The sequence below is a fragment of the Hyperolius riggenbachi genome, chromosome 4 (genome assembly GCF_040937935.1).
Source record: "Hyperolius riggenbachi isolate aHypRig1 chromosome 4, aHypRig1.pri, whole genome shotgun sequence".
Taxonomy (NCBI): Eukaryota; Metazoa; Chordata; class Amphibia; order Anura; family Hyperoliidae; genus Hyperolius; species Hyperolius riggenbachi.
Genome location: NC_090649.1, coordinates 151,071,159 through 151,096,666, shown reverse-complemented (window position 1 = coordinate 151,096,666; position 25,508 = coordinate 151,071,159). Strand labels below are relative to the sequence as shown.

The following is a 25,508-nucleotide window of genomic DNA, read 5'->3' as shown; positions in this document are numbered from 1 at the left end:
TGCAGCATAGGAGCATCTGCACTGTATATGAGTCAGCCAGTAAGCCCACATCATACGCCCTCTTACAGTCCAGGTTTATGTCATGCTTCACCAGAAATAGCTCATGCCATCTTTTAACTCATTCTACACACAAATGTGGGAACGTGCTACAAATAGAGGTTGTTTTTTTCTTAATTGCTTTACTTACTTAATGATTGCTTTATTTCTATGAAAGATACAAGATTCATGGAAGCTATGTAAACATGCTGTATAAATGAGACCCAAAATGATCTTTCATGATCACTTCAGGTGACAATTTACCTGTGATCACTGTATAGATTAGCTGCTTGGCAGAGTTGAGAGCCCATTCTGCCCTATAAAGAGGAGAGGTGTGAGATCGAGCCTCAGGTATGAAGTTCATAGTGGGAACAACAAAAGAGGATTACCAGATTGGGGAAAATTACCATAACATTGGGTATTATGAACAATGCATCCTTCTATACGTAATTGTAGTGTCTAAGTAAAGGAATTCTGGAACAGATATATATATATATATATATATATATATATATATATATATATATATATATATATATATATATATATATATTGTTTTTAATATATATATTAAAAACAATAACATACTATAGCAAAAACCCTAAGTATAGCCTTCTTTGTTCTCTTTCTATGTCTACACTGCTCCCTTGCAGGTTCCTTATGTTACAATGTTATAATGGATGTCATTGTTTGCCGTTGTAGGAATGGAAAAGTCTAAGGCAGAAGAGAGATGAGAACTACCAGAAGGTCATGTGTTGCTTGGTGCATCGCTATTTAACTTCAATGAGGCAAAAGATGCAAAGCACGGACCAGGCCACAGTGGAAAATTTAAATGAACTCCGTCAGGATATGTCAAAATTCCGGAATGAGATGAGAGATCTTCTTGGCTTCCGAACTTCAAAATATGCAATGTTTTACCCTAGAAATTAAACAATAATCATATACTGGACTCCTGTCCGGGAAGCATCTCAGCCCTTATTCAGTTCACTTTTTCTCTTAAGTTTTCCTCTGGGAGATACTATTTTATCCTCTGTTTAAACTTAAACTTTGCAGCACTTTGCAATTGAAAAAGTACCACAAAGTAGGTGAAAAAGTGTACAAACTTCACCTAGGAGAAAACTTAGGAGAAAAAGTAAATTTAATAAGGGACAGTGACCCTGATCCAGTTAACTTTTCTCCTGAAAGTTCTCACTGGAGATGTCTCTTATCTTAGCTACACAAATATCTACACATATTGCAAGTGAAAAAGTGGTAAAAAAAATAATTATAAAGAGTTATTTTGTGTATTTTTTTGCTGAGGGCTAAGAAGGTATTTTATTCATACGATATGAAAAAAAATCTCCTGTGAGAAAATTCAGAAGATGAAAAGTTTTTTGAATTTGGGCCCATGGTTCATGTCTTGTTTTTTTTTTTTTAACTCTCACACATAAGTGTTTATTTATATGTATATCCATATTATCCATCATGGCTATAAGGCTTATAATTCATAATTCAGTTAGTCCACTTTACTTTGTTATAATGATGGATTTTATAATAATGATTGAAACAATTATGTTCACCTTCAAGCTTTTAAACCAGAACAGCTTGATTTTGAAGGTCAGACTATAGCCGACAGTCATTCCAAAGATTAAAAAATATATATTCTGTAGTGGCAAATAAGAAAAAGGCACATCATTTATTTATTAAATCAGTTTATGAAAATGGTTGCCAAGGTAATGGGGTATTTGCCACGGTAACCCACCAAAATCTCCATGTTTATTTAAACATTTAGAAGGATAATGTATATTTGTATAAAGCAACAGTCGGTAATTTATTAAAATAATTTATGAAGTAAGTGATTTATTAATGCAGTACAATAAAATGTGCACAACCGTAAAGGAAGAATTTTTTTAATAGCAAAATTTTATTCATACCAGTTTTAAAAATAAATTATTATTAGTTGCCAAGATTTATGGCACCAGTTTTTTCACCTTCTAGGTAGGTATAAAACACACACTCTGATCCACCTCTGCCATTATATTGCACTGGGTGGAGTCAAGGCCAGATTTATACTTCCCCCCCCTCCCACCTAGGCCAGGTATGTTGTGGCACCCCTTCCATGTACAACAGTGCTTCTCCCATTCCATGTGCAATCTCCTCTTCCCTGTGTAACACCTATGTGCCCATGTGCTGCAGCCCTTCATTTTCATGTACATTTGGCATCAGCTTCTGTCTTCATGCATTGCTCCCCATTTTCAGCCTTCCCTTTCATATGTAGCAACCCCTATTTTATGTCCATGTGCCCCCTTAGGCTGCAGTCGCCCAAGGCGTAGCCCTTTGTGGCCTTACCAGAAATCCAGCTCTGGGTGGAGTTTATCTTTAGGATTGATTGATTGTTTTCCCAAATAGATCACTATACTGTATGATCAGATAAGAGATGGCAGGTAACTATTACTAGTATCCAAACTGATAGAACAGAACTCAGAAGAGATAGGTAAAAATACAAACATGACAAGAGAAAGGATGCAGAAAACTCCAGTAAGCCAGTAATGCTTTGGACACATGATCCAAAACAAAAGTATATTTTTAAGTAGGGGATATGGTGAAGGACAGACAGAGACACATAACACAGACGTAGCTAGACTAAACACTAGGAAAGTAATCACAGAGATAATAGAGAAGGACAGGACCCAGCACTGAATCCAACTATTTTCTTTTATTAATACTCTGAAAACTAAGCCATGTATCAGCATGAGATCTTCAGTGCTCTCTTGGGACTGGAAAAGGCATCCTTCCAAGAACAAACTTCATTGCTTTATATAAAAACCCATGGAAAACCCTGGATGCAGGAGATTTTTTAAATGATCCTTAGCACAAAGTTGCATAAGCAAAGCAGTGCGTATGAAGAAACAGGAAACTTAATAGCCAACATTATAAAATGTTAGTCTCTGTAGGCCTGAGCAGGATCTGCTAAAGAGCATCTGGCTCATATCTAATATTATAGAGAATACCTAGGCAAAGGGAGGGCTTTCCAAGGAGGCATTGAAGAGGGGACTAGCACTTACATATGCTGAAATCTACAATTAGTTTGGCCTGAAAGTGTTTCCCTAGGGGCTGTGTCACACTATGCTGGACCAGCTGAAGCAGATAGCATACCTGGTACCAGGGCTACCATCAAAAAACCTACTGGGCCCCCCTCACTCCCCTCCCCCCCATTTTTAACCCTTTGGGAACTGGCTGTCTAACCCCCCTTAAGGACCAGGTGAGTTTGCATGGGGGGGGGGGGGGGGCGCGTTTAGGGGGGTCAGGCAGCCGGATCCCTTCTGTGGCTAGCTGGGCTGTGTGTCCCATATGCCCCCCCTGTAGGCAGCAGCCTTAACTCACCTCCCATGCTCCAACGATGAGCAGCTGTGGACCCCTCTGCTCCGGCCGCCATCCCCGCTCATACTGCCACTCAGTTCCGGGTCGCAGCTTGATGACGTCATCAAGCGGGACCCGGCACTAACATCAGAGAGTGCTGGGATGCCGGCCAGAGCGGAGGGGAGTGCCGATCGACGTGGGAATGGCCGGGAGGTGAGTGGATCCTCTTCTTTCTCCCCCCCTACTGCCGCATCACTAAACAGTGATCACTATGATCCGACGGTGATCGTAGTGATCACGTGATCAGAAGCCATACGCAATGGCTTCTGATCACTGAGGGGAGATGTCAGCTGTCATATGACAGCTCAATCTCCCCTCACGGGTGCGCACGATCACAACGGGAGCGGAAACGGCGGGTGGTGTAGATCCTACGCCGCATCAGACTAGAACAGCCACAAGTGCGGCGTCTACATTACACGGTCCCCAAGAGGTTAAGGTGAACCTCCGAAATTTAAGGTGATCGCCGGCGATCAGCAAATCGCTGTGGCACATGTAATCTTATAGGACTACTCTTACTGCAGTGCTTCAGGAGTGCTTGCAATTTTCAGGAAAATCGCAAACGCATGGCATGCAGCATTTTCTCAGCTATTGTGATCCTCATTAACTAAAATGAGAATGGCAAAGTACAAGCATGGCAAAATCACAAAAAATTGCAATGCAAAATCGGAAGGCGAACACAGCCACACCTACTGACAGTCTGTACATTCTGTGACAGACTTGCAGCTGGGGCTCATGTTTGTGGCATTGCTCACCAGGCCCAAGACTCACTCTGACCCCTTACTGCAGTCCCACCTGTGATGCTCTGAAGGCCTGGTACCCTGTACCTGTTGCAGTGATGCGCTGGAGGTGTTTACATTATCTATGGAGAGTAAGTTTGCCAGTGCGTACATATTAGTACGCCACTTGCTGGGTACAGAGTGAGCCAAATAATGGAGAAGTAATTTGAAGTCGGGCAAAACCCCAAATTACCCTTACACACTCCATGCACTATAGCATCACTACTATATCGGTGCCTAGTTTTGATGCTTGCCACTGAGTGCCCATGCTGAAACTTGCTTTGGTGCCAGTTACTCAAATATGACGATGCAGCACCTACTAATGAATTATTGTGCAGGTTATGAATGTATGTTACAATATCACCACACATACAATCCTGTTTCTGGTGCAAATTGACTGTGTAAATGGGCCCATAGGACAGCAAGGGTCCATTCTACATGTCTGTTAGCGCACTACCACCTGCTCTAAAAAAAAAAAAAAAAACAGTCTGGCAGGGTACTTAGTGTGACTTGACCCTAAATGTTTGTGTGCAGTAAGATGTTATTACACTTATTGGGGTGGAATATCTGCAATTAGTGATAGACAGGTAACAAAATCTTCCTGATATTCAGAAATCCTGTCTGTAATATCAGTCACAATGCCACAGCTGCTAAAATTTCACTGATAGCTGTATAAAGCAATGTCATCTGCGCAACACTCCCACCACCCCCTCCACTTCACTGGCCAGCATTAATTAGGAAAAGAATGGGCAATAATCAGTCAATGTTTTCATCTGGTATTAATTGGGGGTTTCCTGGTTTTTAATTGATTTTTGTTAGCATTGATGTTTTTATTGAACCTAATGTCTAATCTTTTAGTCTGTGTGCCTACCTTTGCAGGTCTCTAGAAAAGTGAAGCTCAGGTAAATGGAGCCACAAGGTCATAGGGCTAGAGTTAAATAAAATAACCCAATTTTTGTTTTGAAGATAATCTTAAATAAATACATAACATTTTTTTCAAATAAAATTTAGATTTGTAGATTTTGTTGTTGTTCAATGCACTCAAAGTCCACTGCACTCTATGTTTTTTTTGTTCATTTTTATAAATGAAAGGATAAATGCCACCATATTGTGATATTTAGCCCAATTTTGCCACATAAAGTCCCATCTACACGATACGATTCTTTGTGCGATTCGATTATGATTCTATTTACAATCCGATTAAATCCGACATATCCGATCGGGATTGGATTCAATTTGATTTGCCATTGTTTTGCAATGGCAAATTGAATTGAATCGAATCGAATCCCGATCGGACATGTCGGATTTAATCGGATCGTAAATAGAATCGTAATCGAATCGCACAAAGAATCGTATCGTGTAGATTGGGCAACATTGCTGACTAGTCAATGATTACTCAATGATGTATGTGTTTGCTTTGACCATAGAGGTGGCTCATCTTGACTTCGGTCCTGACAAATTAGTGGGAAGAAATAAATTTCACAATAATGCTTGTTTAATGCAAATGTCATTGCTTTCATGTCAAGAGTCCATCACTAGTTAAGACCTACACATACAGTTAAAGTGAAAAAGTGATAATGGTATAATGGACTGTAACGTAATAAACCTTATTAGACATGTAATTCAAGGGGCATAGTTTTCAGTAATGTCTTAGTGATTAAAATATTACAAAGATACACAGACAATTAAAAGATAAACCACAGCAATGAGGGAACAGCTCAGCGTGTAGGTCCTGCGCTGATAACACGTCAATTCCACACCGGGCAGGTGCTGAGATAGCAACCTTTTTTCTAAGTCAGACATGTCCAAGTCTGGATGGACATAATAATTATAATGTAAACTGGCTTCTACAATTTGTGCTAGAGCATGATTATTCTACCTTCAATGGGGTATACTTCAGGCAGGTAAAGGGGACAGCCATGGGAGTGGTGTGTGCTCCTGCCTATGCAAATCTCCATCTAGGACACTGGGAGTGAAACCTTTCTTATGCACCCCCAGATGGGCGGAGCCACGCCTCTCTCTGTATCTGCCATATGGATGATGTGCTGATGGTGTGAAGTGGAACTATGGAGGAGTTACAGAGTTTTTATTTCTTAATTGAATATTAAAGAGAGTCTGAAGCGAGAATAAATCTCGCTTCAGACCTCATAAATAGCAGGGGCATGTGTGCCCCTGCTAAAACGCCGCTATCCCGCGGCTTAACGGGGGTCCCTTCACCCCAAATCCCCTCGGTGCAGCGGGGGGGGGGCGCTTCCTGGTTGGGGCAGGGCTAACCGACGCAGCCCTGCCCCACGCGCGTCTGTCAGCGCGTATCTCCGCCTCTCCCCCGCCCCTCTCAGTCTTCCTTCACTGAGAGGGGCGGGGGAGAGGCGGCAATGCGCCGCTGATAGACGCGACTGGAAGCAGGGCTGCAGCCGTTAGCCCTGCCTCCAGGAAGACTAAATATACGACCAATTTTACGACCAACGATTGCGGGGGTGGGTTTGGGGGTGAAGGGACCTCCGTTTAGCAGCGCGATAGCGACGGTTTAGCAGGGGCACACGTGCCCCTGCTAACTATGAGCTCTGAAGCGAGATTTATTCTCGCTGCAGAGTCTCTTTAATAACTGTTACTTTTGCTGTTCATCAGTCTTGCATTAGTTCTCTGCATTTAACCTTAATTGTTGAAAGAGATATAATAACTAACCTTACTGCCGGGACTCCCCTTCTTCCCACCTGCGCCCACCATCCCCCCACTGCCTAGAGTCATCCTCATCTGTGAGTTCCAGCAGCTTTGCACCATTTGTTTTACAGATCCATTTTTTTTTTCATTTTAGGCATAACTGAGTGCAATGTACCAGAGATTTTGAGAACATGGATCCCCACATTGTTAGATGCCTTGCTTAAAGTGGCATGGAACTCAAAATAAAACAAAATGAAACGTTTGCTCCTAAACATTAAATGAAGCAAACAATGAATAGAAAACATAAAAAGACCAGTCTGCTGTCATTCCAAGGCATATTTACACTTCACTGCAGCTAATTGATAAGATTGCCAGATGCAGGGGAAATGATCAGATTGTCTTGTAATTAAGTAATTTCTGAGAAAGCAAAATAGAGAATTATTATTATTTATTTATATAGCACCAACATCTTCTGTAGCGCTGAACATAGTAATAGAGAATGTTCTCTTCTTCCCCCTTGCATATATCAAAAGATATTCTGCATTATTTACACAGTTTAGTATTACCTGAACACGATTTGCTAATTTAATCAAGGACCCTCTCATCAATTAGCTCCTGAGTGAAGTAGAAGAATGAATATGAACCCAGTTGCTTTAAAACTATTTATATTTTGTTTTCCTTTTATTTTTATGCTGTGTTTAATGGTTTTAGACCATAGATGAAACTTCAGTCTACTTTAAGTGCGATATGAAGGCTTAAAATTGGGATCTACATACCATTTAGATACAGGGCCGGATTTAGGCCATGGCCACCAGGCCATGGCCTAGGGCACCACAAGAGCAAGGGCACCAAAGCAGCAAGCTAAACTGGTGCAGCATTTTGAAGCTTGCAAATGCTGAAATGCAGGGTGATCAGGCGAATGCCTGACCGCGGTACTCTGCTGCCAGCCGCCTGTGCAGCAGCCACCATGCTCTCTGTGCACGTTTGCATTGTGACCAGCAGCTATGGACCTGGGCAGCATTGGAGACGGAAAAAAAGAGGAAGATTCTGCACTGGAGATGAGCTGATGGCTGCTGCGGTGTGAAAGCAAACTGGCTACCTATACTGAAAGGGGGGGGGGGGAGGCATTAAGGGAGTCATCTGGCTACCTATACTGGAGGGAAAGGGGGGAGGGGTCTTCTGGCTGCCTATACTAGGGGGGGGGGGCATCAGCCTAACCCTACTAGAGGGAAGGGGGAGGAGATATCCAGCTTCCTATACTGGAGGGAAGGAGATGCTGTCATCTGGCTACCTATACTGAAGGGGGGCGGCTGATGACAGTGGCCTTGGGCAGTAAAGAGTACTAATCCAACCCTGTTTAGATATCTAAAGACAACATGTTGTGGGCTTCCAGGAGTATATTCAGTGGATTCAACATACTGTGAACTCCATTGACTGAATGTCTCTACTGTCTGACTTCCCATAGTTTTCAAACATATGGGCTAGTTTATCTGCATGGGCATGTTTATCTGAATGGGTTTGTTTAATCTTTTTCTTAAATGGAGTTTCTGCAGCTGCATTTTATACCATACTGGCCTTATGCCGTGTGTGCATTTTGTTAGTTATATATTTTTTCACATACATTTAACATTTTATCTGCATCCTGCATGTGTGCATTATATTTCCACTTCATCCTACCTACCTCTAGGCATGAGATAGAGGATTTTCAAGTGCATTATTTTTCAGTGCAGGATCAGCAACCTGTTTTCTGATTGATCATTGCTGTGGCTTATCTTTTAATTGTCTGTGTTTTTAAGTAATTAAAGGGAAAATGAGACAAGGGGATTTAAAATAATGCTACATACCTGGGGCTTCCTCCTGCACCGCATGGATCCTCTGCAATTTCCATATTTCTCCAGTCTGGGGTGTACAGTGCAGACGTGGCCCAGCCGTGCCCACGTCTCATATCCTTCCTGTAGCTGGGAGCGTTCTGCGCCTGTGTAGTACTACTGTGCACTGCAGGCCAAGCGATGGGGGAGCACGCACGGCCAGACTGCGCTTGCACCGATTGGCCCCGACCTGGAGGAAGCCCCAGGTATGTAAAAAAAAAATTGAATTCCCCTCCCCCGTCTCAGGTACACTTTAACAACTAAGGCATTATTGAGAATGCTGGCACTTGAATTGTACATCAAATAGAGTTTATTACATTACAGCAGGCCTACTATATTATTCCTACTATATTCTCCTTAAGCGTTTGTAATTGACTGTACTGCTTTCACACTAACTGTGGATTTAAACCTCATGAGTAATTTTTGCTTCGTTTTTTGATGCAAGACCTATACATACACTGGAACTGGCACCTTAGTGCAAAATAAGGTTTGGTGTAAGAAACGATTTGTTGAAATGAATTGATACCAATTGCTAAATATAAAATAAACAGTTGAAATAGTACGGTATATGTTAATTAAGGTAAAACTGGGTAAAATATCTAAACTATACCAAATGTCTTTATCTTGTATATGTTGTATATATAGAGCTACCACTATGTTTGTACTGTATACTGAAAAGATGAAATATTATAAAAAGTAGCACCATTAAAGCTCTGAATGTTTGGAATTGTCAGCATGTGATGTATTGCGGCCAGCCCAATCTGATGATGTATAAGCTGAAGAGAAACATATGAGGATTCTAAACTTCACTATAGAGGTCAACGCTATGGAGAAGTTGCTGTAAACAGAGAATTACTCTTACTAGATATTAGAAAGAAGAAGAATATCATTTCAGATAAGAACCACCCGGTTTATGTTGTGTACTGGCTTCCATATTCTATATTTAGAATTATTCTTAAAGCAAACCTGAAGCAAAAAAAAAACAACTTATGATAAAATGAATAGTATGTGTACAGCGGACAATGAATAGAACATTAGTAGGAAAAGAAGAGTCTCATATTTTTATTTTCCGTTCTATGGCTTTCTTTTTTAAAAACATTGCATTATTCTGTCATATTTGCAGTTTAGACATCACACTCTGTCTTTTAAGCTATAAAACAAAGCAGAAATAATGACCCTTTGAACTTTCCTGCAGTAAAACCTTATTTCAAGCTGTCTCTCACTGTTTCATGGCTGTTTAACTGCTTCAGAGAACAGGTCTGTAGTCGACCCAGAGGGTCGAATAGCTCAGAGAAGATCTATTGCATAGATAACAACTTACATTTGTTTAACTTTTCCAGTACTGGAAAGCAATATGAGTCTCTTTTGTTTGATACCAATGTTCTATTCATTATCTGTACTACACATATAATTCATTATATTATTATTCCAGTAGTTCACAAATACTTACCTAAGGAGACGGAAGTCATTGGAGGATCCCATGCTGTCTTCTGCCACTGCCCGGTAGCCTCTTTAACATTGGGGTCACACTCCTCTTCTGGCACGAGTGCGGCCGTGCTGCACCCGCGTAAGCGTGACTGCGCCTGTGCAGTAGCACAGAGCCGCTCGTATACAAGCAGCTCCAACTTTTTGCGCAGGCGTGGCGTATGCAGGCAGGTACAGTATGGCTGCGCTCAAGCCTTTAGAGGAGCGTGGCCTGATGTTCCTACCAACATGCCTTTGTCATTAGTCTTTAGGGGGTCCACGCTCGGCAACGGGGGACCGGAGGACGGCGTGGGAAGCCTCTTAGGATCTAGGGGCTCCCCTCTTCTTAGGTAAGTATTTCCTTTTGTACCCGAGGTTCGCCTCAGGTACACTGTCTTTCAGTTTTCCGCACCCGTTTTTCTGCATACATTTTCTGCATACCAGGTGTGTTTCTATGCAGGAAAAAGCATGCATTCTTTCACAGAAGCTAATGTAATTGATAGAGAAAACTGTGCAGAATGTGCAGAATTATGCAGAATATCCATTTTGTCAGAATGTCAGAAAAGCCCATTAAAGGGACTCCCAGCACCTCTTGAGGGTATGCCTTTAAAGAAACTCCGACCAGTACTACAAAGTACTTAAAGATAAATTTGATGCCTGAATCTCCGTTCTACACTAAATAGTTTTTGTTTGATTTCAATTTAAAAATTGCGTCTGCTATCTTGACTATGCTATAACTTCCGGGTCACCCCTGTCTTCTCTGTTAGAGAAGTGCATCACTGAATGAAGCAGGAAGAGGAAGTGACACGCATGGATATTGCAAGAGGCTCCTCCAGAGGGGTCATAGCACGACTTTGTTGGAAGTCGTCTGGCTTAAAGGCATACACATGAGAGGTGCTCGGAGTCCCTTTAAGTGTGATTAACATGAGTTCTGTTTTTCTGTGCAGAATATGTGCACGAAAACAGTCAAGTGTGTCCCCTTCCTTCAGAATACTAAAATGTATGTGACTTCATGATACTGCTTGCTGATTTGAGATGAATACTAATCAACATTGTTTAATATGTTAAATAGGCGTCCAAATGAGTGATAATAAGACCTTTCTTACTGTATGTTTGTTTCTTCATGGTCTGTAGATTTTTAATTCATGCTTGATATCTCTGATACTTGCATGGCATCAGAACAAAGCACCAGCTTGCATCTGAATTTATCAGTGCATATCAGAGTTTAGGTCTCTTGGAAATTCTAGATTCCCATTCCACAGCTAAGAAACGTCATTATAAACATACAGAGGCCCATATACAATTCACTTTTTCTCCTCAGTTTCTCCTAGGTGATATGTTCACACCTTGTCATAAAATGCCTTTTAACCTTCCTGGCGGTAACCCCGAACATAGTTCGGGGTAAGCCGCGCAGGAGGTTTTCTCCGGCCCTACTGGGCCGATTTTCTTAATTTTTTTTTGGCTGGACGCAGCTAGCACTTTGCTAGCTGCGCCAGCACACTGATCGCCGCCGCCCCGCGCCCGATCGCCGCTATACGTTGCGGCGCGCGGGGCCCCCCCCCAGACAACGTGCGCTGCCTGGCCAATCAGTGCCAGGCAGCGCCGAGGGGTGGATCGGGACTCCCAATGACGTCACGATGTCGCTGACGTCGGTGACGTCATCCCGCCCCGTCGCCATGGCGACGGGGGAAGCCCTCCAGGAAATCCCGTTCTTTGAACGGGATTTCCTGATCGGAGATTGCCGAAGGCGATCGAAGAGGGCGGGGGGATGCCGCTGAGCAGCGGCTATCATGTAGCGAGCCCTGGGCTCGCTACATGATATAAGAAAAAAACAAAACTGCCGCGCTGCCTCCTGCCGGAATTTTTCATACCGCCAGGAGGGTTAAACCACCAGTAAGCAAGAAAATATGCAAAAAAAATTGACATTACTTTTTCACCAACTTTTGGGTACTTTTTTAAATGCTGAAAAGTTAATTTAAAAAGAGGGTAAAAATAATTTCCTAGGAGATAACTCAGAAGAAGAATGTGATTGCATATAGGCCAGATGATAATTTAATTGGTTACAAGAGCCTTCCATTTACTGTATTTTTTGCTCAATAAGAAGCACCTGACCCTAAGACACACCTAATGATGAGGACAATAAAGAGGAAAAAAATTTCTGAAGCATGCGTGTCTTATGGAAAAATATTCTGAACCAGCTGTGAAGTGTCACAGCAGGGCCAGTACCAGTTCCCGCCCCCTACCCAAGTTGTCTCTCTCCCAAGCTAATAATGCTCCCCCAGGGTCTCTGCAGAGTACTCGTGGCAGCGAGCAAACTCACCTGTATTCTTCAGACCAGGCGGCTTGTCACATAAGTTCATGCCACTGTGTACCCCTTTTGGGGGAAAAACTGCATCTTATAGAGCAGTTTGTATAGTGGGAGGACCCAGCGCCTGCTAATTTAGCTGTAATAGCCGCTAATTATTGCTCTTAACATAAACACATATGGTGGCGCCTATATTATCCGTGCTCCACTGGCGTCTAAATTAATTGCTTCACCTTAGTGTTCTATCTATAGTGCTCATCTGTGTATTTGATAGCTCTTGTACTACAGAAAGAAGAACAGTCTGAGTGTGAGACAGTATTGTTCCCAAAGTCATGTAAACATCTGTTGCTGAACCCTAACCCGAATGTAAATTACGGAAATTCACATAATTAGTAGAATCTTGAGTACGATAAGGATATATAGGTGGTTCTATGGAACCAGAGAGCAGTTGTGTTCTTGGCAATTTTATCGGGCACCAGGCTAGGGCACCATTTCCTGTGTCTGTAAGACAAGCTATTACTAAGGACTTGCGAGTCTGAAACGCATCAGCTGCCTTTTCTCTTTGTCGGTTGTACTTAATAAAAGTTCCTGGACTCACTACACAATGGTGTGCTGCGGGCTTTCCTGCTGAATCCATGCATGGTTTCCTTGGTGATGTCTGGAGAATGGAGATGCAAAGAATAGAGTATAACATCCATGAAAAACTGATGTAAATTATTGACTGTAAAATCTCCAGAGAGGAAATATGATAATGAGATCACGCTCATCGCTTCAAATATGTATTTAGGAAATCAAGATGCTTTTCATGGTCGTATATCTGATCAGCGAGAAGTGTGAAATTGACCTAACAGCTGCATTATTACCAGTGGAAAATAAGAAAGGGAACTGTGAGTTTTCCATATTAATATTGCAAATGTTTTAGGGGAATCGTTGATAGCTGTGAGCCGAAACTGGATTTTCAGAAGGAAAAAAAACATTGAATAATGCTGGGAATTAACCATTTAGCTACCTTAAAAACATATTGGAAATGAGAAACTCATCAGACCAGGTACAGATGTGTAAACATATTGTTAAAGGACCACTATCAAGAAGAATTGTAAAATTTAAAGTACACATGTACACATATTTATAGTATCTACATTTGTCTCTGAATACAATGCACTATAAATAACTTTTTTTCAATGGCTGGCTGTGGCTAGTTGGAAGGCCACTGTGCATGCAAAGTCCTAATTGCGCTCCGATGCCAGGATTGATTCCTGTACTGTGCATATGCAGAACGCAGTAGGGATTTTCCCATACTGCGCATGTGCAGAACGCTGCTGTACACGGGGACACGATAAGGCGCATAGCCAGCCAGCTTTGCTGTGGTCTCCGCTGCTGGCTGGAGGGATGTGGAAGGACAGCGCAGGTCCAGGATAACTGCAGGTGGCTGTAATAAGCTCAGGTAAGTTAAACGCCTTTTATTTTTCTCACTTAAAGAGATCCTGAGGTGGGATTGAAAAAAAATGTAAAAAAAAGTAGGCTACCTGATCCAGGTGGCTGAGCGGATCAGGTAGCCACAGAAACCGCTGCTCCTGTGGGCAGTACTGGCCCACTTTCACTTTCATGACCTATGGGTCTCTCGCAGCATTCGGGGAGGCAGGGGAGTGGCAGGAGGCATGGCCAGGGAGAGAGCTGCCCAATGGCAGCTCTGGAAACCCTGCAGGAATGCCCATGGCGGACGTTTTGAACAGAGAATCCCTCTCCATGTGTGTCCCCCCGAGATAGCGACAAATATTGCTAATCTTGGGGGGCTATAGTGCAGCAGTGGGGGGGGGGCAGAGAGCAGCTGCAAGGGGACACAGAGGCATGTTATGAGGCAGAAAACATGTTTCTGTGTCCCATCTGCCCACCTCGGTTCCCTTTAAGATTTCCTTTAAGTGACAAAGAAAAAAAGTTCTTTATACTGCATTTACCTCTGGGACTATTTTACTACTTTTTGTGATAGTGGTCTTTTAACTGCCACCACTTAAGTCACATGCAGTCACACCGTACATGTACACAGGCAAGCACACCCACTCACACACACACACACATACACATTCACACTGCACACAGGCATAATGCTTTTCACACACAGTCACACTCTACTCACAGACATGCAATGTACAGACCTTTGTATATTGTTCATTTATGCAAATTTACTATGATGTGTATTAAAAAAAATTAGGAGGCTGAACTAAGGCTTTTGTTCCTTATTTAATAACTCAAACTGCTTGTGTGACAAAAAGTGACACACTAAAGAAATGTAAGTCCTCTTTGAGAACTGAATACGCACTATGCTGAGTTAACCCCCAGCGTTATTCCTCTGCGTGCACTGCAGGTGCACTTTAAGCAGAGATCTATATCTAATCTTATAATAAAAGTTGGAATTTGGCATGGAATGCTAGATGTATGATTTCTGTTCTCCAGTATCCCTGCCAGTTGAGATGGCTATCGCAGTAACTGCAGTCCCAGCGGTTTAGCACTATTTATGGAATGTGTAAACCATGAAGCAGTGAAGCCCTGGATAGCTTCTATTATTTTTATACACAACCTTGACTTTCTTTCTTTTTATGCATACAGTGATATTATTACACTGATTGCTGCACGGTATAGGTCACACTGTGTCACTGATTTTTCCTATGTTCTTTTTTTGCGTTACATCTTTAACTTCTGTTAATGGACATAAGTAGGACTGGATGGATGGGGTGTGGATTTGGAGAGCCTCGATACTTTTCAGTGGAAGGAAAATATCACTGTGTTAGCATGAGGATTACTTAAACGTGTCTTGGTTGTATTCCAAACCTCTATGTGGCATAAATAAAAGGGAGCTGGATTTACGTGAGTGCCAGCCATTAATGGACCAGTAAAGTTTAACCCTTAGTTAAGGGAGCAGCTTCACTGCAGTCTTCTAATCTAGTATGGCTTTACAGATTTTGAGCTGCTAAATACATTTACTGAACACAAAGCCAGCATATATGGTTACTATGATACATTTTACTTCAAGCGGATCCGAGATAAAAAACTAACTAAAACAAGTAACTTGTCTATATATCTTATCTAAAGTTTAGATAGTTTACACAGCAAATCTAGCTGCAAACAGCTTTGATAGAATATGATTATTTCTTCCTGTGATACAATGACAGCAGCCATTTGTTTGTAAACATTACACACAGGCAGGCATATCTGCATCTTGAGCAAAGAAAACTAATCCCCCCTCCTCCTCCCTCCTCCCCTCTGCCTCTGAAATCTCTGGCTAGTAATACCTCCCCCCTCCTCCTGCCCAGACTGAGCTCCCATAAGCCCTTGCTACTGTCTGAAAGTGCCTTGGCTCTCTGAAAACCTGTGGGCGTGGCTTGTTTATAGGGAATTGGAGTATTAAAACAAACACAAAACTGTATTTGGCTTGAGGAATGCCCTATAAACAATAGGAAAGGAACACAATTATGCAATGTGTAAAAGTTCATCTCGGATCCACTTTAAAGAAGAACTGTAGTGAAAATAACCTAATGAATAAAATTGTGTTCTTTTTTTAACCACTTAAGGACCAGGCTCGTTTTGGATGATCTGTGCTGCGTGGGCTCTCCAGCCTGCAGCACAGATCAGGATTGCTGCAGGGCGATCAGACTTCCCCCTTTTTTCCCCACTAGGGGGATGTCCTGCTGGGGGGGTCTGATCGCCGCTGCCCTGTGTGGCCGAGCGGGGGGGGGGGGATTCCTCAAAGCCCCCCTCCGCAGCGCTATTCCCCCCTCCCTCTCCTTCCCTCCCTCTCCTGGTCACAGTGGGCGGCACAGGACGGCGATCCGTCCTGTACCCCCTCTAATAGGCTTTAGCCTATCAGACGGCGGCGATCCCTGGCCAATTAGAGGCCGGGGATCGCCGATCTCCTATACAGCGTTGCTGCGACAGCAGCGTCGTATGATGTAAACACAGGGGATTTCTTCCCCGCGTGTTTACATTTTGCCTGCGAGCCGCGATCGGAGACTCGCAGGCTGTTCACGGAGACACCCTCCATGAACTGACATGGAACGGCCTCCATGGAAAAACCACTTCGACCTGCCGACGCCTATCGGCGTTAGGCGGTCGTTAAGTGGTATATATATATATATATATATATATATATATATATATATATATATATATATACACAGTATTCATTTATAAATTCTTTAGTCAGCATTTGCCTATTGTAAAATCTTTCCTCACCTTGATTTATATTCTGAAATGTATCACAGGTGGCAACATCTTTAGTCCTGTCAGATGCAGCTCTGCAGAATGTTTGTTTACTGACAATTCTGGAATAATAATAATGCATGGCCTCCCACAATGCTCTGGGAGGAGAATTTCCCATTGCTAAACAGACCAGGCTAAGCATCATTGGGAGGGAAGGGCTAAATACCAAAATACAGCAATACAATGATATAGGAAGTGTTTTTGGTGTTGAAACCAGGAAACTACCGTAAAAGTGGGTATCCAGAATAATTAACTGCATTACCTGATTAATGTTCACTTTTGCAGCCCATTTTAAACAACAATGGAGGCCTGGTTTATTAAAGGCATCTCTGGATATCTCTGAGTATTTCTGCTGGGGATATCATTAGTGATCCTGCTAGCCAGTGTCGGACTGGGAGGTGGAAAAGCTGAGAAAATCCAGCTCCTGGCCAAGCAGCAGAAACCCGGTGTTATCACTCCCAATAGAAACCTGCAGCAAGTCTTCACTGTGAGCAGCAACACCTGATTACTGCTGCTTGGCCAACAAGTGGATTTCCTTAGCTTTTTCAGCTCCCAGTCCAACACTGCTGCTAGCCTCAACTGGATTGATTAAATAATGTCTGTTATAAAACGGTTAGGATTTGCCACCTAGACCTGAGTCATGTCAAAGCTGGAGGAACTTCCTTTGATGTTCTGCAGTGAAGCTCCGCCCACTTGTCCTCCCTTCTCCACAGTATAGAACATACCAATCACTAGGGAAACAAGCAGTATCTCACCTCGCTGTTTGGGAAATTTCTACCTAGTGTGCTCCTTTTTTTTTTTATAGTGTAGATCCCAAAAGTTACCAAGATGCTGACAGATGTTCTAACTGTTCTCCAATGCTCTTAATGAATCAAGGAATGGAAGATACATGTGGTGCAAAGTCCGGTGGACATGACAAGTGGAATGTATGTTTGTCAGTGGCATATCTAGAGGGGTGCAGGCATTGAATGTGCCATGGGCGCCACAGCACATGGCTACTTAATGTATGTATATAGGACACACTTGTCTGTTAAGTTATTTTATCTTGACGTACCTGGTTTATTGTGAAGCACCTGGCAACTTGATTATTTTAATTGGAGGAGTGTGACTTTTTAATTATTTTATCTGGATGCTTGTGACTACTTAATATTTTTAATGTCAGGCATATAACTACTTGATGAATTATCTGGAGGCATGTGACTACTTATGATCTGGAGGTATGTGACTACTTCTTTTATCTGGAGGCATGGAAATATTTAATTCTTTTATCTGGAATCATGTGATTATTTATTTAATTTTAAGGCACATGAATACTTAATACTAATATCTAGGGGACCATGGCTTCTTAATTTAATTATCCCAGGGCATCTTAATCTCTGGTATTTGGGTAACCCAGCTGCTTAATTCTGCTATCTGGGGACAACCCAATTGTCTTGCAACAGTAGTGAGGCCTACAGATAAAAGCTTAAAGCACCCCTGACCTCGCTGTATAATATACTATGTTTACTGCTTTTATATTAGTTGTGCTGTGACATAAGAGTCACAGCACTATCCTCCCCTTCCAGCGCCCCCCTGTCCCCCGCTCTGCTCATCCATAATGCAGAGCTCGAGGATGGGCTGGGAGGAAGTGTCAGTACTATCTCCTCTCTGCCCGTCCTCAGGAACGCCCTCTCCACTTGTCGCTATTAGTTCCTATGTGCACAGCGCGCAATCTTGGGGTAATTAACCTGCTGAGCGGTCTGGACGAGCTCAGCTCGTCCAACACCGCCAGAGGCTGCCGCTCAGGCCCTGCTGGGCCGATTTGCACCAAATAAAAAGCAGCACACGCAGCCGGCACTTTGCCAGCCGCGTGTGCTGCCTGATCGCCGCTGCAGCGCGGCGATCCGCCGCGTGCAGCGGCGAAAGAGGGTCCCCCCAGCCGCCCGAGCCCAGCGTAGCCGGAACAAACAGTTCCGGCCAGCGCTAAGGGCTGGATCGGAGGCGGCTGACGTCAAGACGTCGGCTGACGTCAATGACGTCACTCCGCTCGTCGCCATGGCGACGAGGGAAGCGAAACACGGAGGGCCGCTCATTGCGGCCTTCCGTGTTATCTCTTGCCGCCGGAGGCGATCGGAAGATCGCCTCCGGAGCGCCCTCTAGTGGGCTTTCATGCAGCCAACTTTCAGTTGGCTGCATGAAATAGTTTTTTTTTTATTTAAAAAAAACCCTCCCGCAGCCACCCTGGCGATTTAATCAGAACGCCAGGGTGGTTAAGCTCAGAACGATAGTGTACTAATAGCTGTATTTAAACCAATAAACAGGGAAGGTGTATAAAAGGAGGGGGGACAAATTAATTGCTCCCTGGGACTTTGTATGGTTTTAAGGATCCATCTGAAAATAGCGCCTGCGAATAATGCCGCATGCACGGTGTTGCTGCTAATCCGTTTGTCGCTTATCGCTATTTAAAGTTAAAGCCTTATCGTTATTTAGCTCTGTTTGTGGTGCCTAACCCTAACCACTTCCCTGGTGGTGCCTAACCCTAAGACCCCCCTGGTGCTGCCTAACCTTAAGCACCCCCCTTGGTGGTGCCTAACCCTAAGACCTCCCTGGTGGTGCCTAAACCTAAATCTCCCCTGGTGGTGCCTAAACCTAAATCTCCCCTGGTGGTGCCTAACCCTAACCTTGACAGTGTTACATTAAATCCATTCACCGTTTTGCAGTTAAATAACGTCTGCAGTTTGGCTTATGTAGGTTAGCTATTGATAAATAACGTTACTGTGCACAATAACTTCTGCTGTTTGGCATATGAACGGCGCTATTGATGAGCAATGTTACTGTGTGCCGTTTTTATTCATTCTTCCCTGTGTGCCATTATTATGCAGTACTAACGATAAATAGCAATAAGTGTATCTTTTTAATGCGGCGCCTTTTTTTATGCATAGGCGCTGTGCGCCATTATTCACTGATCCGGGTCTTAATCTGTATCTGGTGCTCAGATTACTTATTGGCTGTAATTGTGAGGAGAAAGGTTCGTGTTAGGAGTACAGAGGGGGAGGTTAGTTTTAGGCTAGGAGAGTGTTAGGAGTCAAGAGAGGAAGGTTAGCACTGGAGAGGGAGGTTAGTGTTAAATGTTAAAAGGGGGGGGGGGGGGGGGGGGGAGGCTAGTGTTAGAATAGAGTACAGAGAAGGAATAAGAAGAGATATTTCCAAAAAAGTAACCATAACAAATGTATGCGGTAAAGGATACTGTTTTTAGAGGGGTCGGTGCTCTGACCAGGGATGGGGGGGGGGGGTCTCTGACCGCAGGGAAGGGGGGATCTGAAAGTGGAGTTGCAATTTTAGTGTTTGCCATTGGCACCGATACTCAGTTTTGGATAACCTGTTGTTTGGTCTCAGAAATGTTAATTCTGATTGGCTCCTTTAAGTTCCTGCACTTTATACTTTGCTCCTTGAAACTTCTATTCAATACAACTTAAAGCATAGTTTAATTTACCACACGTCTAATGACAAGATGAAAGGGGTAAAGACTGCCCCTTCTTCGTACTGTAACATGCCCATTCAAGGCTACCTGTACCCAGTCTCAGCACTTTAACCTCCTTAGCGGTATGCCCAACACTGTGTCAGGCATACCGCTGCTTGTCCTCAGGAGTGCCCCAGGCTGAATAAATGTGCAGTAATAGCTGCAAAACCTTCTGCTACATTACCCCCCGGATCCAGCGATCACGTAGCCTCCCTACACAGCTCCGGTCTCTCTATGGGGAGGATCGGGTTTGCGCATGATGTCATGTGCGATCCTCCCCATAGTGAAGACCAGAGCTGTCCGTGGAGACTGCGCCGATCATTGGAGCCAGGCTGGGTAATGTATAAACTGGCTGGATCGGGGGATCGGGGGTGCCGGACACTTTTACTAGCTAGCCTAGTGCTAGCTAAAGGTTTTGCAGCTATTACTGCACATTTATTCACCCTGGGGCATAAAGTTACATAACCTCCTGAGCAGCGTAACGCTCAGGAGGTTAAAGGGAACCTTAAAGAGAATCTGTATTGTTAAAATCGCACAAAAGTAAACATACCAGTGCGTTAGGGGACATCTCCTATTACCCTCTGTCACAATTTCGCCGCTCCTCGACGCATTAAAAGTGGTTAAAAACAGTTTTAAAAAGTTTGTTTATAAACAAACAAAATGGCCACCAAAACAGGAAGTAGGTTGATGTACAGTATGTCCACACATAGAAAATACATTCATACACAAGCAGGCTGTATACACCCTTCCTTTTGAATCTCAAGAGATCATTTGTGTATTTCTTTCCCCCTGCAGCTATCTTCCACTGAAGTGTCAGGCTGTTTCTTCCTGCAGAGTGCAGACAGCTCTGCCTGTATGTAATTCCTCAGTATGTGAAAGCCCAGCCAGCTCAGAGGAGGATTTATCCAGCTTGTAAAAAATAAGAGAGAAGAGAGAAGCTGCCCTAATCTAAATAATACACAGGCAGTGTGCAGAGAGGGGCCTGGAGGGGGGAGATGCATCACAGAACCACAACACTGAAGAACTTGGCAGCCTTCCAGACACAGGCTGACAAGTCTGACAAGAGAGAGATAAGCTGATTTATTACAGAGATGGTGATAGTAGAACGTGCTGCAGTAAGCCAGAACACATTAGAATAGCTTTTGGAACTTGTAGGATGATAAAAAACAGGATGCAATTTTTGTTACGGAGTCTCTTTAACTGAGAGAGATATGGATGTTTCCTTTTAAACAATACCAGTTGCCTTGCAGTCCTGCTGATCTCTTTGGCTGCAGTAGTGACTGAATCACACACCTGAAACAAGTATGCAGTTAATACAGCCTGACTCAGTCAGAGCACCTGATCTGCATGCTTGTTGAGGGGTTGTGGCTAAAAGTATTAGAGACACAGGATCAGCAGGAGAGTCAGGCAACTGGTATTATTTTAAAAGGAAAAATCCATATCCCTCTCAGTTTAGGTTCCCTTTAACTTCCAATTCAGAATCAGAACCAATTCCACTCACTGATTGTTGTTTCGGACAGCAAGGTGTGTCGTAATTCTGGCCACTTGTTTTTTGGTTTTGTTACAAATGGATGAAAGAGGACAAATATTTCTCTGTGAACGGAATAGCAAAAACAACATTCTTTCCGCTGAATTTTATTAGCAAACAGGAGACTGATGAGTGACAGAATGATAGAACTAATAAGAGCTTTGCCAGTTGCAAACTAGTGTTCCCATCAACTGTTTTTTGTTTGGGTAGGATTCCCTCTTGCATATTTATATTACATTTATTCTATGAATAAAGAGTGGCAAGTTAATATTCTTTTAGACATGCTACTTCATGCTTGCTTAATAAACTGCTAGTAGATGTATTACTTTCCCTAAAATGTACCACATCAGACTGCATTAAACTCTATTACGGAGAGGCAGCTGCTTTGTAGACAGGCTGGTCAGTCATCCTGATAAAGAAGATGAACACCATTGAACTTGGTATACAAAACTGCATGAGGCAACATCTGAAGCTTACATGTACAAATCTCCCTATACTTGCTAGGAAATGCTATGCCACTATGCCAAAGCATGGTATTTACACCCTATGTATGGGCATGCCACTTGGATAAACCAGCTGTTTCAGCCATGCAGTGGTAGTGTGGACACCCGCTGGAGACGGATTGGGAGCTGGAGCTATGAGGGCTCGTTTCCACTATTGCGGTGCGGAATCGCCTGGATTCCACCGCTGATGAAATCGCATGCGGATGCGATTCCCCATGCGTTTTTTGCCGCGAATTCGCATGCAATTTCGCATAGGTGAGGGTATATGCGATTTTAACCATGTCACTGCCTGTGTGAATTTACATTGGTACCTATGCGAATTCGCGTCAAAAAACGCATGGGGAAAACGCATGCAATTTCCCTATTAAATACATTGCATGCAATTCACATGCATTCCACTCGCAGGTGAATTCTGCGGCTCTTTTGTGCGTTTCACCGCTGAAAAAAACGCACCTCAACAACGCTACAGTGGAAACAGTCCCATCCACTTGCATTACATGTGCGAATCCGCATGCGTTGGACGCATGCGGATTCGCGGTAGTGGAAACGAGCCCTGAATGGAATCTCGGATGGTTTCAGGAATGGATAAGGGATCCAGATAACAATACTAATATCAACCAAACACATAGTTATATTTGCAAACTCATGGTGCACCATTTTGTTACTGTGTTGTTTTTATATAGTGTATTTCTATATGGCCCTCTATGGGTGACGGGGAACAGAATAGAATCTTGTGCATAGAGTTATCTTTTTTTGAAAATGTTATTTGGGAAGAGAGCAACCCTGAATGGGTAAAAAGTTACAATAAACATACTGATGTAATACCTATTGCAGAGTGTTCAAATCCATTCTTTCCTCTGGCGCTCTGTTCATCCACCATAAAAGCCAAAAAACTCATATTTTAAAAATGTCCCCTATCCCATAATAGCTCCTAGGGCGGCACCCACAGTCCAATTCAAAGCGTGGTCCAAGTGCTCAATTAGGACAAGCCTAAGGAGGGTGACAGCCAGGTTTGGATTTGTACTCTTTACGGCCAAGGCCACTGTCTCCTGCCGCCCCCCTCCAGTATAGGTAGCCAGATGACACCTCCTCCACTCCAGTATAGGTAGCCAGATGACACCCCCTCCACTCCAGTATAGGTAGCCAGAAGACTCCCTTAATCTCTCCCTTTTCCACTCCCCCCTTTCTGTATAGGTAGCCAGCTCGCCTTAACATCGCAGCAGCCATCATTGTCACTCACATCTCCGTTCATCTCCAGCACAGAAGCTCCCTCCAATTGGCATCTCTCACATGTGACTCATTGGCAGGTTAAAAGCGAGTCAGAGGGGAAGAGGAAGCTTCTACATGGGAGATGAGCAGAGATGTGAGTGACTGGCAGCTGCTATTCCACTTCCTCCACTTGCTGCTTTGCAATGCTGCCCAAGTCTGTAGCTGCCTGCCACAATGCCAACATGCAAAGAGAGCAGGGCAGCCGCTGCACAGGGGGCTGGCAGCAGAGTACCATGGTCAAACGCTTGCCTGATCTCCCTGCACTGCAGCATTTTCAAGCTAGCAAATGCTGCATCAGTTTAGCCTGCTGCTTTGGTGCCCTAGGCCATTGCCTCGGTGGCCTTGGCTTAAATCCGGCCCTGTTGACAGCACATGCGCAGAGCACCTGTAAAGCCTTTAGCTTCTGGAGATATACTGTAGTTAAACCTAGATTTAGTCAGAATTGTTAGGGGTCATTGGTAGATGAAAACAGTGTGCTTCTGAATGACAGTAAGGCAAGTATGCATTGTTCATTTACAGCTATATATTGTTTATTTTAATTTTTTTCCTCGGTTCAGGTACCCTTCACGGTTAATCAATATTCTCATTTTCTGATTGGTTCCAGATCTAAGTTTACAAACCAATGTTGTTCTTTGTACTAAGAACCCTCGACCTGTCCAGAAGACCTATAAAAAAGCTTGTTGTAGCCTACAGAAGTATTTTATTTCACATAAATTCATGTTAAATAGTACAGAGAAAGAAATTCTGAGAAATAAACTGCACTACCATTTTATATCAATGTATCAATCAAAATCTTTATTATTTACCCCCTTATGAAGATGGCCTGCGGTGGAGACATGAGGGCGGAGGAAGGCAAAGAAGCGTTCCGCGTGGTCCACGTGACCACTTCTTCAGGAACATTTCTTTGTCTCCCTCCTCCCTCACGTCACTGCTGCAAGTTCTCTCTAACGGAGACCTCATCCAGAGGCTATGGTATGTGCATTGCCTCTGGGCATTACCCATTCATCTATACTGTATACACTAGGTGGTCCATCATCATGCACTTTATTATGATTTGTTTATAAGCATATTATTGCAACTTCTTATCTATTGGGTGCTTCCACTCCCATACTTACTTACTTCTGTGATTGATGCACTTTACCCTTTCTCACTATTGCACCTTATCTCAATGGAATCCTAGCACCCCACTCAAAGACCGGGTCTTGGCCCCCAATACATCACATATGGTTCATATTGAACCAGAGTGGATTTATATTGCAGCATTCAGGGTTACATGGAAGAGGTGAGGCAATTTGCATAATTATATTTTCTATATAGGATCATTGGAAACTGGTTTGGTGTCTTGTACACAATTTTAATTTTGGAATTTGGCTTTGTGATCTAATAAAGATTTTGATACATTGATATATCATGGTGGCGCAGTTTCTTTTCGCAGGGTTTCTTTCTATGGTATTTTACTATATTATGCTGATCCTGTTACTTGCATGCCACATATAATTATTGGAGTGCAGACAGGGGCGTAACTAGACATCACTGGCCCCTCCTGTAAAACTTTGAATGGACCCCCCTCGCTTTCTGCACAGGAAAACTGAGGACCAATGTGTTTTCCCCATGCAGATAAAAACACTTAGACTTAAAGGAGATGTCAGGCAATCTATGCTACCACCAGATCTACTTACCGAAGGCTTCCTCCAGCCCCTTGCAGCCAACAAGTCCCTATTTGCAGCTCTACTTCCAGTACATACCTACACACACAGCCATATTATTTTACTACATGAGAGCACATGCTATATGGAGGAACAACAATGACATGCTGAACATAAGATATAGTATTCACTGTATTCACTTTGGCAAAACATTCAGAATGTCACTGATTGATACTGTTATTACAGGTTCTTGGATTCAGTATGAGACAACAAGCTCTCAATGAGGCAGCGACAGTCAGA

General features: G+C 43.2%; 1 protein-coding gene across 2 annotated transcripts in view; it reads left to right on the top strand.

Annotated features, from left to right (window-relative positions):
- TRPC1 (transient receptor potential cation channel subfamily C member 1) overlaps positions 1–5,217 on the top strand; it is an 89,430-nt gene extending 84,213 nt beyond the window's left edge. For both annotated transcript variants that reach the window (XM_068280776.1, XM_068280777.1), the window contains one exon: positions 739–5,217. In XM_068280776.1, coding sequence (XP_068136877.1) covers positions 739–966 — 228 coding nt within the window. In that variant the 3' untranslated portion in view covers positions 967–5,217. The remainder of the gene's footprint in view (positions 1–738) is intronic.
- The last annotated feature ends 20,291 nt before the right edge of the window (positions 5,218–25,508 follow it).